At 45.6% G+C, this 18082-nt stretch overlaps 1 protein-coding gene across 5 annotated transcripts in view; it reads right to left on the bottom strand.

Moving 5' to 3' along the window:
• Positions 1-12024, bottom strand: part of DOCK8 (dedicator of cytokinesis 8) — a 259998-nt gene extending 247974 nt beyond the window's left edge. For 4 of the 5 annotated variants that reach the window (XM_077249094.1, XM_077249095.1, XM_077249096.1 and 1 more), the window contains exon 1: positions 11713-12024. In XM_077249094.1, coding sequence (XP_077105209.1) covers positions 11713-11765 — 53 coding nt within the window. In that variant the 5' untranslated portion in view covers positions 11766-12024. Of the gene's footprint in view, positions 1-3679; positions 3783-11712 lie in introns of those variants that run through there. The other variant, XM_077249098.1, reaches the window with a different exon arrangement.
• Positions 12025-18082: the final 6058 nt, after the last annotated feature.

The raw sequence follows: 18082 nt of genomic DNA, 5'->3' as shown, positions 1-18082 counted from the left end.
ATCCTGAAAACATGACCTGTTGGTGGGTCTTGAGGACTGGAGTTGAGAAACACTGCCCTAGTGAAATCAGGATCACTGGAGTAAGAGCACTGTGCATTACTGCAGCTCACCTGGGAGATCAAGTGGTGCCACATTCCTAGATTTGCTATGGGGCCTTATGATTTCTTGCTCAACCCTTGCATGAATAATTAATTTAGATTATATCTGGAAAATATTATTTTAAAAGTTACAGCATACAATTTGCACTGACTAGTCCCATATATGATATATGTGCTCTATGAAATGTACAAAGCAAGTAACAGCGACATTTCTTCTAGCAAACCAGTATATCTAATAATTAGGATACTAATATTTACAGCTAACATAAAACAATGATAAGCACGCTCTGTTAGGCCAGTTTCACACGTCAGTGGCTCCGGTACGTGAGGTGACAGTTTCCTCACGTACCGGAGACACTGACACACGTAGACCCATTAAAATCAATGCATCTGTGCAGATGTCATTGATTTTTTGCGGACCGTGTCTCCGTGTGCCAAACACGGAGACATGTCAGTGTTCGTGGGAGCGCACGTATTACACGGACCCATTAAAGTCAATGGGTCCGTGTAAAACACGGACCACACACGGACCTTCTCCGTGTGCAGTCCGTGTGGCGTGCAGGAGACAGCGCTACAGTAAGCGCTGTCCCCCCCACATGGTGCTGAAGCCGCCATTCATATCTTCTGTGCAGCAGCGTTTGCTGCATAGAAGATATGAATAATAGTGTTTAAAAGAAAGATCTATCTGTTACCCGCCCTCCCACCCCCTGTGCGACCCCCCACCCCCTGTGCACCCCCCCGCTGTTCTGAAAATACTCACCCGCTTCCCTCGTTGGCTGTCGCTGCTTCCTGTCCTGGCCGCACCTTCTACTGTATGCGGTCACGTGGGGCCGCCGATTAGAGTCATGAATATGTGGCTCCACCTCCCATAGGGGTGGAGCCGCCTATTCATGACTGTAAATGAGCGGCCCCACGTGACCGCATACAGTAGAAGGTGCAGCCAGGACAGGAAGCAGCGACAGCCAACGAGGGAAGCGGGTGAGTATTTTCAGAACAGCGTGGGGGCGCACAGGGGGTTGGGGGGCGCACAGGGGGTGGGGGGGCGCACAGGGGGTGGGAGGGCGGGGGACAGATGGATCTTTCTTTTAAACACTATTATTCATATCTTCTATGCAGCAAACGCTGCTGCAGAGAAGATATGAATCGCGGATTCAGCACCAGATGCTGGTACGTGTGGTACCCAGCACGGTGCGTGTGGTACCCAGTGGGCACACGGGCGGCACACGTGTGCCGCAAGTGTGCCACACTGATGTACATCAGAAACGTAGGGGCACACGGACACGGATAATTCTGGTACCGATTGTTTCCGGTACCGGAATTATCTGGACGTGTGAGACTGCCCTTATAGAGGTTTTCCGGGAATATGCTTTTTTTATCCCTATCAGTGAAAATGAATAACTGAGCTGTTCCTTACCCTCCCCTGATCTAGCAATGCAGCTATGCTGCTGTTATGGTTTTTGTGATGTCACAACTACAGCACACATGACCGCTGGAGCCATTCAATGACCACAGCGGTGATGCCGATGTTATTACCCTTTATTATACAGTAATAACGCAGCAATAGTTGGGATGTTGAGTTTAAAGAAAACAAATGGAAAGAAACTTGGGCTCTGTTCACACCTTTGCAGCATCCCTCACAGACATCAGACAGATATTGGACACAATAGTGCTGAATGCTGCGTTATTTTGTCACGTGAAATGCCAGAGACCGTGTTCTGTCCCTATGATGGAGTGGAACAACAGAACAAGATCACACTGATGTGAACGGATCCTTAGATAATGCCATTGGTGATGAGCGATCGTGCTCGGATAAGGTGTCATCAGGGCATGCTAGTGTGCTAACAGAGTATCTTCGGCGTACTCCAATACCATGCGTGAGTCACCGTGGCTGCATGTCTCGCGGCTGCTCGACAGCTGGAATTTCCTGTTTGTTAGGCAATCCCTGCATGTGATGCAGCTGTCAAACAGCCGTGAGACATGAAATCGCGGGGACTCAAGCATAGTATTCAATCATGCTGAAGATACTCTATTAGCGCACGAGCATGCTCATATAACACCTTATCCCAGCACGTTCGCTCATCACTAAATGCCATCAGACCCGAGAACTCATCCAAAGAATTACTGTATGGAAGTACTATGTGTTACTATTACAACATAAGAACTTTCATATTATCTGCATTAGTTCCTTCGTGTACCACACTTCATAACCTCGGAAGGAAATTGAGAAATGTCCAAAAACAGTGCAAACTTTTTCTTTGTTGCTAATTGTAATTAGCTAAGGACAATTCGTTAAGGATAATTTGTACAAAGTCTAATCCTAAACTTGTCGTAAGTGTCATGCTGTACACAGAATATACAGATACACAATACAAATAGATCATAGTTCTTTCATTCAGTGACATTTGTTAGTGGTCAGACAAAGGTTTCCGACTTATCTTGGTCTCTCACATGGTGACAGATGCTGGATGACAAACCACTCTTGACAACCATTACACTGCATACTGGACAAAAAGAAACTTTGTATGAAGATTGTCACCCAGCCAAACCCTGAATGGTTCCCACCATCGCATTGTTACATAGGTGAATGACTACAGTATTCTTCACATCTTCTTTTAGAGATTCACACACAGCAAATTTGTTGCAGAAACGTCCGCAACTGCCCCATTAATCTAAATACGTCTTTCAGAAGTTTATTCACTTACTGGCAACACAGACCATTTGCATCTATGAAACATATTTTCAGTTGTATAATTTTCTGCAACAAAGACTGGCAGATGCAAATATCCCTTGATGATCTAGATCAGGAGGGGGGCAATATGACCTTGCCTCATAGGAAGAAATTAACTCTTAAAAACCAAAGCATAACAGAAACCCAATACCCATATAAAATTAAGCTAGGGTCTGTGTTACCATGAGACCCCCCTTACATCTGCGCTTCAGGATGGGGGGAAATACCATTGTGCTGGGGAGCAATAGCTACTTGGGGAGGCTAGTATAGTGAGTGGGCTATGAATTACATTATACTGGGTGTGACGGATCTAACAGGGGAAGGGGCGTGTCGACTTCACTCACCTCTGGAGAGGGGAGAGAATGACCCAGCAGGTATTGGCTCACTGACGCCACCACTTACCCCAGGTCAGTCAGGGAACTGCACCGAGGGCAAATAGTCACCAGAAATGCTTCCCTTATAGGTAGGAGTTATTGAGGCGCTCCCAGTGAGGGGGGATATACATCACCAGTCCAGGCTGGGGATATCTAAATACATATAAACCTCCCAAAAATCACTGTCAAGTTCCTCACTAACACAGTACGGTATGCTGCCCCCAGTTCCTCATTTGAAATAAGCCCCGTCCGACAACAGGCTTATATCAGGTCAAAAACCAACCCCGGAGTAGCATATAACCAGCTGAGCGTGCGGACGTGGGGATTCATGAATCGAGATAAAAGAGCAGCCCAAGATTAATTTTATATTTAATCGCCGAAAGGCACACTAGAAAGATTCAGGTATATACAAGAGCAAATATACAAGTATACAGTCAGAAGTGTAGTACAAGGGTAGGATACAGATAGATTACAATTACCGTGTTATGTAGCATGTGACCACAGGGAGGCGCTGATGAATCACAGGTCCAAATCTTTGTTACGCAATTCTCTGGCCGCATCAGCTAACGGGCCTCCTGCCAGTAGAAGAACTGCGTCCAAAATGAGGCACTGCCTATTATCCCCTAGGCTGCCCCCTCCCACACGCTGCGCCAACCCCAGGGCTGTGCAGCCTCTCTCCTCCCATATCTGAGAGCATGGTTTTCCAGCTGGAAAAGTGGATGCCCATAACTTTCCACCCGAACCTCTAAATGGGTCAGCGGCGGCGCCACTGGGTTCTGTTGGATTTTATCTGTACAGGGAGACCAAATACAGCCACCGTATTTAATTCCTGGTAGCTATGCTTTATAACTCAATAACACAGGGTTCTAGAGGTGGCTGCATGGTATGGGCTTGTGGGGGAAGGAATGCAGATTCGGATTATGTGCTCGGCTAGGTTCAGAGATATTGCATTCTTTTATTATAGGTCATTTTTTAGATTTAATATCTCAGAGCCTTGTGCTGTTGAGAGGAATCTGTGGTGCCACTATGTCTGAGACCAACAAACTGAGCCAATTGGTGACTAGTAACTGCACAAGAGTTCACACCTGTGATAATTGCAGGACTTGGTGCTGGGGAACATAGGGTCTATGCCTTTTGCCCCCCTTCAACCTGGAGAGAGTAATTTTTAGGCCAGACTGCATGTGATGGGGGATTCCATCAAATATCAAAATGATAACAATTAGATATCATTTTCCCATATCTCACACTGGGGACTTAGATATCATTATACTGGGGTGAGTAAAGTTTGAACTTCTGAGAGTATATTATGGGAGTCTAGTATTAGTATATATAGGTGAGGTCTACATCTGGGGACAGGAGGAGGGGGTTTGGTCTGCATTAATATGCAAGGGGGTCTGTATGTGGGTAAGTTCTGACCAGCAGTCTGTAGACAGTGATGGAGACTTTATTAAGAAGGTCTGGGGCCTGTTTTTTAAAGATGTCTGGTGTGTGATCTGTAATCATCATGAGTCATATATGCTTATGCCATAGGTTGGGGCATATTCTAGGTAGTGCAGTGGGCAAAAATTTTGCACTGTGATGCTTTCTGTTAGGTAGAACAAAAAGCAAAAATTGTATTTTCTGTTCCTTATTTGCCCCCAGCATCCATGACACAGTACTGGATACATCCTTTGGGTACACAGTTGGACCTATTTATCACCAAGTTATTTGTCTCCAGAAGGTTGAAAAACACTAAGGCTATGGTCACACGTTCAGTATTTGGTCAGTATTTTACCTCAGTATCTGTAAGCCAAAACCAGCAGTGGGTGATAAATACAGAAGTGGTGACATGTGTTTATTGTAATTTTTCTCTGACTGTTCCATTCCTGGTTTTGGCTTACAGATACTGAGGTAAATACTGACCAAATACTGAATGTGTGACTATTGTCACGGGGGAACTAGGTGAGTGAGAGCTAATAACCCGGGCCCCTGCAATTTCCCTCAGACTAGGGAAATCCTGACTGACCCTCTACCTGGAGTTTACACTGATGGTGTGCATGTCCAGGCCTCGAACCTCACCCTGTCTCCTGTTTCAACCCTAGGCTGAAACCTCTGCCCACCACCCAGTGAAGAGGTAATACACCAATACCCACAGTTAGCACAGGCAAGGATAAAGGAAAATATTCACCACGCCGCAGTCACTCAGGAATACACTATAAATGTGCAGGGCAAAATAAATACAAATATAGGAAGACAAAAAAAATAAGACAAAGGAAAATACACCACCAGCAACGAATCTCCAACAACCAGCTCTCCATTCCAGACCGAGATAACAACGCACAAGACAGAAGCTATAATCGGCGACGCCCAATGATCAGGAGAACTATTTAAAGGCAATGGGCATGGCCCAGCTTCCAATCCGAGGATCAGGTAAATTAACCCCGGAACAGCTATATAAAATCTAGCCGACGCCAATGAGCAAATAGTGGTCAAAAGCAGAATTACCGCTGTCTGTCGAACGGCCTGGTCTGAACAGCGTCCGACATGACAACTATAGCCTAAGGCAATAAATATAGAGGAAATGCAAGGAGTTCCTCTATCAGGGTGTGACTGCAACCCTGGCACAACTTTCTGTCATGCCAAAGGCAATCTATTACAGTTGTCATTGTCTGCATTGGGTTTTGCAGAGTATTCCACTATTACCAATCAGTGGCAGACCAGACATGAGAAGAGGGTTTCCTTATAGTTTGTGTAGCAGTCTCCGCCAAAAGTAGGATCAGATGATGAATTGGTTGCACCAAACCTTTTTATGCAATAGATGGGAGTTCCTTAGTAGCACCCACCTCCCCTCCATCATCTACACAATATATCCAATAAGGACATAAAGAGAAGTAGTCATGATCAGTGGCATAGTGTGGGAGGAGCACAGTAGAGGTTGCTATGGGCACAAACCTCCTAGTACAGAAAGTTTTAAAAAGAAAAAAAAAGAACTACAAAGAAGTACAACCTTTTTTTTGTTGTGTGAAACTGTATGTGGTAAATGCTGTGCTACTAGGACCAGTACAGGTAGAGCTTGTGGTGGAGCCCACCACCCTCCATCCTGTAGGTCGCAGGCTGCTATCGGCCTACAGCATCACTAGAACGAGTACTGCTGGCCATGTACAGGAGCCCACCACCCTCCATCCTGTAGGTCGCAGGCTGCTATCGGCCTACAGCGTCAATAGGACCAGTACCACTGGCCATGTACAGGAGCCCACCACCCTCCATCCTGTAGGTCGCAGGCTACTATAGGCCTACAGCGTCACTAGGACCAGTACCACTGGCCATGTACAGGAGCCCATCACCCTCCATCCTGTAGGTCGCAGGCTGCTATCGGCCTACAGCGTCACTAGGACCAGTACTGCTGGCCATGTACAGGAGCCCATCACCCTCCATCCTGCAGGTCGCAGGCTGCTATCGGCCTACAGCGTCACTAGGACCAGTTCTGCTGGCCATGTACAGGAGCCCATCACCCTCCATCCTGCAGGTCGCAGGCTGCTATCGGCCTACAGCGTCACTAGGACCAGTACTGCTGGCCATGTACAGGAGCCCATCACCCTCCATCCTGTAGGTCGCAGGCTGCTATAGGCCTACAGCGTCATTAGGACCAGTACAGCTGAAAATGTAGATAAGCCCATCACCCTCCATCCTGGAGGTCATAGGCTGCAATAAGCCTACAGCGTCACTAGGACCAGTACCGCTGGCCATGTACAGGAGCCCATCACCCTCCATCCTGTAGGTCGCAGGCTGCAACAAGCCTTCAGTGTCACTAGGACGAGTACAGATGGCCATTTAGAGTGTGGAAGAAGAGGTTCGGGTGCTACGATTAGGTGAATATAAACTTTTTTTTTACATGGAGTGGCACAAAAGTGGTATTATTATTTTTACAGAATTGTAGCCAGGGTGTATTATTAGCTTTTAAAGGAGGCACTACTGGAGGATTTAGGGTAGGTATGTGCACACATTAAGTATTTGGTAAATTTCTGCATCTCTTGGCAGGAAAACCCCACATTTTTGCAGTTATTTTTTACTTGCCCTTTTGGTTCAGATTGTTAGTAAGGGTGAAAGCTGCAGCAAAAACTCTGAGGCCGAGTGAACATGATCAGGAACTGGCATCTCTTTAGGCCGGTTTCACACGTCAGTGGCTCCGGTACGTGAGGTGACAGTTTCCTCACGTACCGGAGACACTGACACACGTAGACCCATAAAAATCAATGCATCTGTTCAGATGTCATTGATTTTTTGCGGACCGTGTCTCCGTGTGCCAAACACGGAGACATGTCAGTGTTCGTGGGAGCGCACGTATTACACGGACCCAATAGAGTCAATGGGTCCGTGTAAAACACGGACCTCACACGGACATTCTCCGTCTGGGGTCCGTGTGCGTGCAGGAGACAGCGCTACAGTAAGCGCTGTCCCCCCCACATGGTGCTGAAGCCGCGATTCATATGTTCCCTGCAGCGGCGTTTGCTGCAGAGAAAATATGAATAATAGTGTTTAAAATAAAGATCTATGTGTCCGCCGCCCTCCCACCCCCTGTGCGCCCCCCCGCTGGTCAGAAAATACTTACCCGGGTCCCCCGTCGGCTGTAGCTCCTTCCTGGTCTGGCCGCGGCTTACTGTATGCGGTCACGTGGGGCCGCTCATTTACAATCATGAATAGTCGGCTCCGCCCCTATTGGAGGTGGAGCCACATATTCATGAGTGTAATCGACCGCATACAGTAGAGAAGCCGCGGCCAGACCAGGAAGGAGCGACAGCCAACCGGGGATCCGGGTAAGTATTTTCTGACCAGCGGGGGGGCGCACAGGGGGTGGGAGGGCGGCGGACACATAGATCTTTATTTTAAACACTATTATTCATATTTTCTCTGCAGCAAACGCTGCTGCAGGGAACATATGAATCGCGGCTTCAGCACGATGCAGAGTGGGTACCACACGCTCCGTGTGGTACCCACTCGCCATACGGGCGGCACACGTGTGCCGCACGTATGGCCTACGTGAGTTCCCAGGCACACGGACACGGATAACTCCGGTACCGATTTATTCCGGTACCGGAATTATCTGGACGTGTGGGACAGCCCTTAGAGGCAGAGCATGTTTGCTGTATCCAAAGCACTGCCGTCTATTGAACGCAGGTGAATCCACATGTGATCACTGAACCATGCAGATTCACCACATCCAATACATTCTATGGAAGAAATTTCTCTTGCGCAGACTAGCGTCTCCATAAGAGAAAATGACATGCTGCTGTCTGGAGAGATGCTCCACATGTCCGTCTCCGCAGGCGTCTGTGGACACATAGTGGGCATGGGATTTCTTGAAATCCCATCCACTATGCTGTAACAGCTGGATGCTGCAGGTTTGACGCTGCACAAGTACATAGTGTCCAACCTGCAGCAACTCCGGATCGTGGCCACATACCCTGAAAGAATTGACATGCTGCAGATACTTTTCTGCACCAAATCTGCAGGTCACAAATAAGCAACGTGTGCATGACACTTCAGGATTCTCATTCACTTCGCTGGCATCAGGAAACCCTTCAGGTTTTTTAATAAATCTGCACTGTAAAAACACAGCAAAAACACAAAGTGTGCACACAGCCTAAGAATCTCAAGGGGACGCTGATGGCGCATTGCTTTAAGGGGTCACTCAGGGGGAATTATCACTAGGCTGTTGGGCACAATACTTGCCTGGCCCCAGGAGCTCGCAACTCACCCTATGCCACAGTCATGAAAGGAAAGCCTGAGGCTACTTTCACATTAGCGTCGTGCACTGCACGTCGCAATGCGACGTTGCGGCGCACCGACGCTAACTGTGGAAGCTCCGCACAACGGGGGCAGCGAGAGCTGTTTTTCAATGCATCCGCTGCCCCATTGTGAGGTGCGGGGAAGAGGGGGCGGAGTTCCGGCCGCACATGCGCGTTTGGAAATGCTGGACACGATGCACCAAAAAACGTTACATGCAACGGTTTTTGGTGGCGACGGTCCGACGCAACCGTCGCACGATGGTTGCGATGTGTGGCAATGCGTCGCACTGCGTCACTAATTCAAGACTATGGAGAAAAAACGCATCCTGCAAGCACTTTTGCAGGATGCGTTTTTTCTGCAAAACGACGCATAGCGACGTGCAGTGCACGACGTTAGTGTGAAAGTAGCCTTACAATTGACATTGGAAGACTTACAATAACTGTATCAAGATGTATGATGGTAGAAATCAGTAACACTCCTCATACTTATCTACACTGACCACAGAAAACTGAAATTACAAAATGCTACTGCTATATAACAAGATAGAAGCCTAATAATTGCATACTGATGAGTGATATGTGATGACTGATGTGTGATATGTGAAGTGATTAGTTATGTATGATGTGTTATTAGTGATGTATGAAATGTGATGTCTAATGTGTGATTACTGTGATAAGCAATGTGTAATATGTGATGAGTCATGTGATGTGCGATATATGCTGTGTGATATGTGATAATGGATGAGTGATAACTGATGTGTGCTGTATGATGAGAATTATGTGATAACAGATGAGTGACAACTGATGTGTGAGATGTGCTGTGTTATGAGAGATATGTCATTATGGATGAGTAATAACTTATGTGTGATATATGCTGTGCGATTAGATATATAAGCTAATGGATGAGTGATAACTGATGTGTGCTGTGTGATGAGAAATATGTGTGTGAGATGTGCTGTGTGATAAGAGATATGCCATTATGGATGACTGATAACTTATGTGTGATATGTGCATTGTGATGAGTGCTGTGTGATAATGGATGAGTGATAACTGATATGTGATGTGTGCTGTGTAATGAGATATGTGATAATGGATTAGGGATAACTGATGTGTGATGTGAGTGTGATGAGAGATGTGATAATGGATGAATGATAACTGATGTGTGATGAGAGATATGTGATAATGGATGTGTGATAACTAATGTGTGCTTTGTGCTATGCAATGAGATCTAGGTGATAATGGATGAGCGATAACTGATGTGTGATATGTGATGAGAGCTATGTGATAATGGATGAGTGATAGCAGATGCGTACTGTTTTTGAGAGATATGTGATAATGGATGAACGATAACTGATGTGTGATATGTGCTATGTGATAATGGATGAGTGATAACTGATGTGTGCTGTGTTTTGAGAGATATGTGATAATGGATGAATGATAACTGATGTGTGATAATGGATGAATGATAACTGATGTGTGATATGTGCTATGTGATAATGGATGAGTGATAACTGATGTGTGATATAGGCTATGTGATAATGGATGAGTGATAACTGATGTGTGATGTGTGCTGTGTGATGAGCACTATGTGATAATGGATGAGTGATAACTGATGTGTGCTGTGTGATGAGAGCTATTTGATAATGGATGAGTGATAACTGATGTGTGCTGTGTGATGAGCGATATGTGATAATGGATGAGTGATGACTGATGTGTGCTGTGTGATGAGCGCTATGTGATAATGGATGAGTGATAACTGATGTGTGCTGTGTGATGAGCGCTATGTGATGGATGAGTGATAACTGATGTGTGCTGTGTGATGAGCGCTATGTGATAATGGATGAGTGATAACTGATGTGTGGTATAGGCTATGTGATAATGGATGAGTGATAACTGATGTGTGATGTGTGATGAGCGCTATGTGATAATGGATGAGTGATAACTGATGTGTGCTGTGTGATGAGAGCTATTTGATAATGGATGAGTGATAACTGATGTGTGCTGTGTGATGAGCGCTATGTGATAATGGATGAGTGATAACTGATGTGTGCTGTGTGATGAGCGCTATGTGATAGTGGATGAGTGATAACTGATGTGTGCTGTGTGATGAGCGCTATGTGATAATGGATGAGTGATAACTGATGTGTGCTGTGTGATGAGCGCTATGTGATAATGGATGAGTGATAACTGATGTGTGGTATAGGCTATGTGATAATGGATGAGTGATAACTGATGTGTGATGTGTGATGAGCGCTATGTGATAATGGATGAGTGATAACTGATGTGTGCTGTGTGATGAGAGCTATTTGATAATGGATGAGTGATAACTGATGTGTGCTGTGTGATGAGCGCTATGTGATAATGGATGAGTGATAACTGATGTGTGCTGTGTGATGAGCGCTATGTGATAGTGGATGAGTGATAACTGATGTGTGCTGTGTGATGAGCGCTATGTGATAATGGATGAGTGATAACTGATGTGTGCTGTGTGATGAGCGCTATGTGATAATGGATGAGTGATAACTGATGTGTGCTGTGTGATGAGCGCTATGTGATAATGGATGAGTGATAACTGATGTGTGGTATGTGCTGTGTCTCTGGATTCACATGGCCTGCAGATCTGTAGTTCTATATGAGCTACTACATGTATACACACGCTGAGACTCCCACACATTGTGTAGCCTAGCCCCAGACTCCTCCAAGTTCTGCAGCCGCACACGTGGATGCCATGAAAACAATGCACTGACCTGTTCAGCTTGTTAGCAAAAGCCCTCCTCTCTGCGCTGGACAGCGACGCCATGCTAAGCCTCCAGTAAATGCCGCACAAGTGTCGCGCCGCGCTCCTTCATGCCCCTGCTCTGTCAGCGAGCTGTCACTCTGCACTTCCGTATTCCGCTGCTGCCACTCGGAGCGCTGCTGGGGGAGGGGAGGCCACCACTGCAGCCTGTCACTTCATTGTGCTCCCCACGGTTGTGATCAGATCCGAGGGCGGGGAGCAGACGCTACACGGATCACACAGGGAAGATCCACGGCAGCAGTGTCATGGAGCGCGTGTACAGGGGGCTGAGGGGAGAGGCTCGCTCTGTGGGTGTAGCGCCGATCCTTGGACAGGTTACTGCTGGCAATGAAGGAGTTAACCAGCGTCTGCTTTCTCACCACACGGGTCTGCACGACTTCTGCTTTTCATAACTTCATATCCCTTCTATACTTGGTTCTCTGGTTCTGTTATCTGTGCACTGCCTCATAGCCTCCAACCTGCACATCCATCTATCCAACCACATATTGTCCTTCCAGCCAACCGTCCGTCTATCCATCTGTCCAACCATCTAGCCAACTATTCATTTGTCCGTCTATCCATCCGTCTGTCCAACTGTTCATTTGTCCATCCAGCCAACCATCCCTCCGTCCAACCATCTAACCATTCATTTATCCATCCAGCCAACCATCCATCTGTCCAACCATTTATCCAACCATTCATTTGTCCAGCCAACAAACAGTCCATACATCCAACCGTCCATCCATTCATCCAACTCTTTACAAACAAACCCCAGTACACAGCAGCACACACTATACACTAAGATTATGTAAATATCGACTATATGGACCAGGAACTGCATTACTTCTATAAATACTATATCTATGAAATGAACGCACATATTGGCCAGTTCGTGTGAGCCCACCAGACAAAACAAGAAATGTGACCTTTCTTTGATGGTATTCTAGCCACAGGGCTGGTTGTACACAAAGTGGGGCCCTGGGCAAAAGTTTAAAGTGGGGCCCCAAATACTAACATATTGCACATCACACAGAAACATTTCGGTTGTCTTTACATGCGCTGAGTTCAGGCCGCTAAACGTGCGTGATCGACAATATTGAAGTCATTCGACGCTTGTTCTTGGCCTCTTTACACCGTCTGAGAAAGAATGATGGGGACAGAACAATCACAAGTGGATCAGTCTGTCCCCATACAGTATCATGTTATCAGCAGCACATCTGCAGTTTACACCGGCGATGTGCTGCTGAGAACAAGGATTTCTGTTACAGCATAAACAATCCAATCACTTGATGAATAGGCAGCATTTTGCTTGTTTAGTATAATACACCCCATGGTCCTCCACATGGTGTAATGCACCCCATAGTCCTCCATATAGTATAAAGTGTACCACAGTCATCCATACTGAATAATGCACACCCCATAGTCCTCCACATAGTATAATGCACCCCATAGTTCTCCATATTGTATATTGCACACCCCATAGCCCTCCATATAGTATAATGTGCCCCATAATCTTCCATATAGTATAATGTGCCCCATAGTCCTACATATAGAATAAAGCACTCCCCATTGTCCTCTTATAGTATAATGTGCACCATAGTCATTCATATAGTATACTGTGCCCCATAGTCCTTTGTATAGTATAATGTAGCCCTCCATATAATATCATGCACTCCCCATAGACCTCCATATAGTATAATACACTCTCCTTAGTCCTTCATATAGTTTAATAAACTTACCATAGTCCTCCATATAGTATACTACACTCCTCATATTTTCCATATTGTATAATCCACCCCCCATACTCCTCCATGTAGTACAATCCACTCCCCATAGTATAATGCACCCCATAGTTCTTCATATAGTTTAATGCATTCCCCATAGCCCCTATATACCATAAGAGACCCCACATAGCCTACTCATGATCAGCATGAGACCCCACATAGCCTCCCCATGATCAGCATGAGACCCACATAGCCTCCCCATACTCAGCATGAGACCCACATAACCTCCCCATTAACAGCATGAGACCCACACAACCTCCCCATGTCCAGCATGAGACCCCACATAGCCTCTTCATGTCCAGTATAAGACCCTACATAGCCTCTGCATGTCCAGCACGAGACCCCACATAGCATCCCCATGTCCAGCATGAGACCCCACATAGCCTCCCCATGTCCAACATGAGGCCCTACATAGCCTTCCGAGATCCAGCATGAGACCCTACATAGCCTTCCCGTGTCCAATATGAGACCCCACATAGCTTCTCCAAGTCCAACATGAGAGCCCCATAGCCTTCCCATGTCCAGCATGAGAGCTCAGACCGCAAGCCAGACGGAAACAGCCGGAGCGCCGGATGTAGCCTGTGGGCCGCACTTTGCCCAGGTCTGTTCTTAGGACATAAATCACCTTGCCAACCTGCAAAAATTAGAAACAAAGAACTCTCTAATCTACACACAGTGATATTTTTTATCGCCTGCTATGTGACCACCAGGCCGCATTCATACTGAGTGCACAATGATGATTTGTCGCATTGGTGCGTTGTCCAACATCTGTATGGTGCGGTTCTTCAGTAGGTGCATGCTACCCTGTGACGCCACTATGGACACATCTTCACTGTGGCCAAGTTGTGACACACTGCAGTGTGGAAGAGGAAGTTTTAGGTTTCCTTACAAAATATTATTTTGCAATATACTTCACAATCCACAAAAGGTTTATCTTTGCTTTCCTGCTTCCTGGGTGTGTTGATGCCATTTACCAAAGTAAGATATCTAAAAATACAGCCTGGGCAGCTTGTACCATTTTGGTAGTTAGCAATTTCCAGAAGCTTAGCTACATTTATACAGCACACGTAAACATTATACAAAAGTCTGCTCTGAAGTTACTGGTGAAATAAATACTCCCTCCTGCTGCTATTTTAGGTTTAGGTGTTTACTATGGAAGCGTTACATTTTATTTCCATAATTAAACCAAGTATTGCTTTTTGGTTAAAAAAAGATGGCTGTTATAAATTTAAACATTCACTCTCTGTTTGTCCTAACTTATTTATGATCACTGCTTGAGAAAGGCCCCATAGAGTGAGGTGAAACGTAGCTGGTGTTGAAGAATACACACATATAACACATATATACAGTACAGAACAAAAGTTTGGACACACCTTCTCATTTAAAGATTTTGGATGATACATAAATGTATTTTCATGACTATGAAAATTGTACATTCCCACTGAAGGCATCAAAACTATGAAATAACACATGTGGAATTATATACTTAACAAAAAAGTGTGAAACAACTGAAATTATGTCTTATATTCTAGGTTCTTCAAAGTAGCCACCTTTTGCTTTGATGACTGCTTTGCACACTCTTGGCATTCTCTTGATGAGCTTCAAGAGGTAGTCACTGGGAATGGTCTTCCAACAATCTTGAAGGAGTTCCCAGAGATGCTTAGCACTTGTTGGCCCTTTTGCCTTCACTCTGCGGTCCAGCTCACCCCAAACCATCTCGATTGGGTTCAGGTCTATTGACTGTGGAGGCCAGGTCATCTGGCGCAGCACCCCATCACTCTTCTTCTTGGTCAGATAGCCCTTACACAGCCTGAAGGTGTGTTTGGGGTCATTGTCCTGTTGAAAAATAAATGATGGTGCAACTAAACGCAAACCGGATGGAATAGCATGTCGCTGCAAGATGCTGTGGTAGCCTTGGTAACCTCCTCCTCCATGCTTCAGGGTGGAAACCAGGCATGTAGAGTCCATCCGTTCACCTTTTCTGCGTTGCACAAAGACACGGTGGTTGGAACCAAAGATCTCAAATTTGGACTCATCAGACCAAAGCACAGATTTCCACTGGTGTAATGTCCATTCCTTGTGTTCTTTAGCCCAAACAAGTCTCTTCTGCTTGTTGCCTGTCCTTAGCAGCGGTTTCCTAGCAGCTATTTTACCATGAAGGCCTGCTACAAAAAGACTCCTCTTAACAGTTGTTGTAGAGATGTGTCTGCTGCTAGAACTCTGTACAAAAATGTATTGCAAAAACATTTATTAAGTACACCAGATCAGATGACAGAGAACACAGCTAAAAAGTGACAGATCATACCGCATACAAGGCGGCGGTGAGAGGACCCATGAAACACCCTGGGCAAAATCACGTAGTTCCAGTATGTAACAGCAAGAAACATAATGCACAGTGGCGGCATATATAATCACATACCTAATAGTACAGCAGGGTCACATGCGATCTCCCGCCCTCCCCGACGCGCGTTTCGGAAGTAAAACTTCCTTCCTCAGGGGGCGTGGGTAGAGTGACATGAACGCGTATAAATAGAGCCCTAGGCCGGAAGTATACGCCCGCCGGTAGGACCAGCACTGCCCACTCACAGGCACCGAACCAACCACCGACGCCAGATCACATGGAGCCCCATGTGACCAATGCGACAGACAGCGGGCGGGGCCAGGGAGTAAGGAAAAGCGCAGCCCAACGAACAGCGCATACCGGCGGCCATCATGGTATAGGGCAAGCAGCCAAATGTACATATAATTTATATAAACACCATTATGGACAACATAGAATAATTACACATATATCCATTAGGCAGCCCTAGGCCAAAAGTGTGCGCCGGCCGGCAGACAAGGCTGCGCTCACCCAAAGACGCCGCCCAAACCACAAACGCCAGATCACATGGGGCCCCAGGTGACCAACGCGTCAGACAGTGGGCGGGGCCAAAGAGTATGGCAAAACCGAGCCCACCGACCAACGCACACCAGCGGTCATACAGGCAATGGGCAAACAGACAAGTGTAAATATACACCAATGTATTTTAGTACCACTGTATAGACATCGTACATAAGTTATAAGGTGTAACAGGTACAGTAATAGTATAAATATACATGCTCCACTATCACAATAAATATGTGACACAAATATAAATAGTTACAAAATTAAACAATTGCAGAGCACAATGTGTCAGTAAATATGACACAAACTGGACAGTACCAAACACAACATATATAAATACACAAATACATAATTAGAACACCATACTGATAAAGAGCATAATCCAATAGGTACATACTGCACCAATTTTATTAAATAACTAAACACCATATAGATATAACAGTGTAGAAACCACATCAAAAACAGAACATAAATACATAAAATGTACACAGATGACATAACTTGGGCCGCTTCTTCTCCATAACGTGCTCAACACACAAGACAGACGCAAAAATGTCACTAAAAAGTAGAAAAAAAGGAAAAACACAATTAAAACATAATTAAAAACAATTGCATGCGGGAAGATCCGCACAAATTGGTACACATCACCCAGGGGACTCCAGAAAAGGGGCAAACGACAGGCACTCATTAAGACCACACGGGTGGACCGTATTCAAGGTCCAAATCCACCTTGTCTCCAGCCTCGCCAAACGCCCAGATAGACCCCCACCTCTGATATTGATTTTCAAAGTATCGATACCACGTACTCTCAAGAGAGTACTATCACAGTTGTGTAAATTTTTAAAGTGCCGTGGTATCGTCTTGAGGGTGGAAGCGTCCGTGTGGCCTGCCGCCGCCTGAATACCCAACACGTGCTCCCTCGTGCCAACCTTCAGTTGGCGTGTTGTCAGCCCAACATAAATAAGGCCGCATGGGCACGTAGCATAGTATATCACGTATCTGGTGGTACATGTGATCCGTTGGCGAATTTCAAAGGACCTTGTGCCATCACAGTTGGTAAATCTGTTGCACCGGTCAATATTAGGGCAGGCGACACACTTGCCACACGGAACACAGCCACCACTCATACTAAATCTATGCAAAAAGGTAGGCAGTGGGCGCTCAGAGTAATGGCTGGAGACGAGGTGGTCCCTCAAATTTTTAGCCCGCCTAAATGACATAGAGGGTCTAGAGGGTACAATTTTCTTCAGGACAGGATCCACCCTAAGAATAGGCCAAACCTGCTCCAAGATGTCATGAACCCTATTAGACTGGGAGCTAAATGTTGTCACGAGTGTGCAAAGCAGTCATCAAAGCAAAAGGTGGCTACTTTGAAGAACCTAGAATATAAGACATAATTTCAAATGATTCACACTTTTTTGTTAAGTATATAATTCCACATGTGTCAATTCATAGTTTTGATGCCTTCAGTGCGAATGTACAATTTTCATAGTCATGAAAATACAGAAAAATCCTTAAATGAGAAGGTGTGTCCAAACTGTTGGTCTGTACTGTATAAGTGTATATATATATTTATATATATATATATATATATATATATATATATATATATATATATATATATATATATATATATATATTGTAGTGCAGTGGGGTTGATACAGTGCGACAGA

The sequence above is a fragment of the Ranitomeya variabilis genome, chromosome 1, assembly GCF_051348905.1.
Source record: "Ranitomeya variabilis isolate aRanVar5 chromosome 1, aRanVar5.hap1, whole genome shotgun sequence".
In the NCBI taxonomy this organism is placed as follows: Eukaryota; Metazoa; Chordata; class Amphibia; order Anura; family Dendrobatidae; genus Ranitomeya; species Ranitomeya variabilis.
The sequence above is the reverse complement of the archived record's forward strand: the minus strand, read 5'-3'. Positions and strand labels throughout refer to the sequence as shown.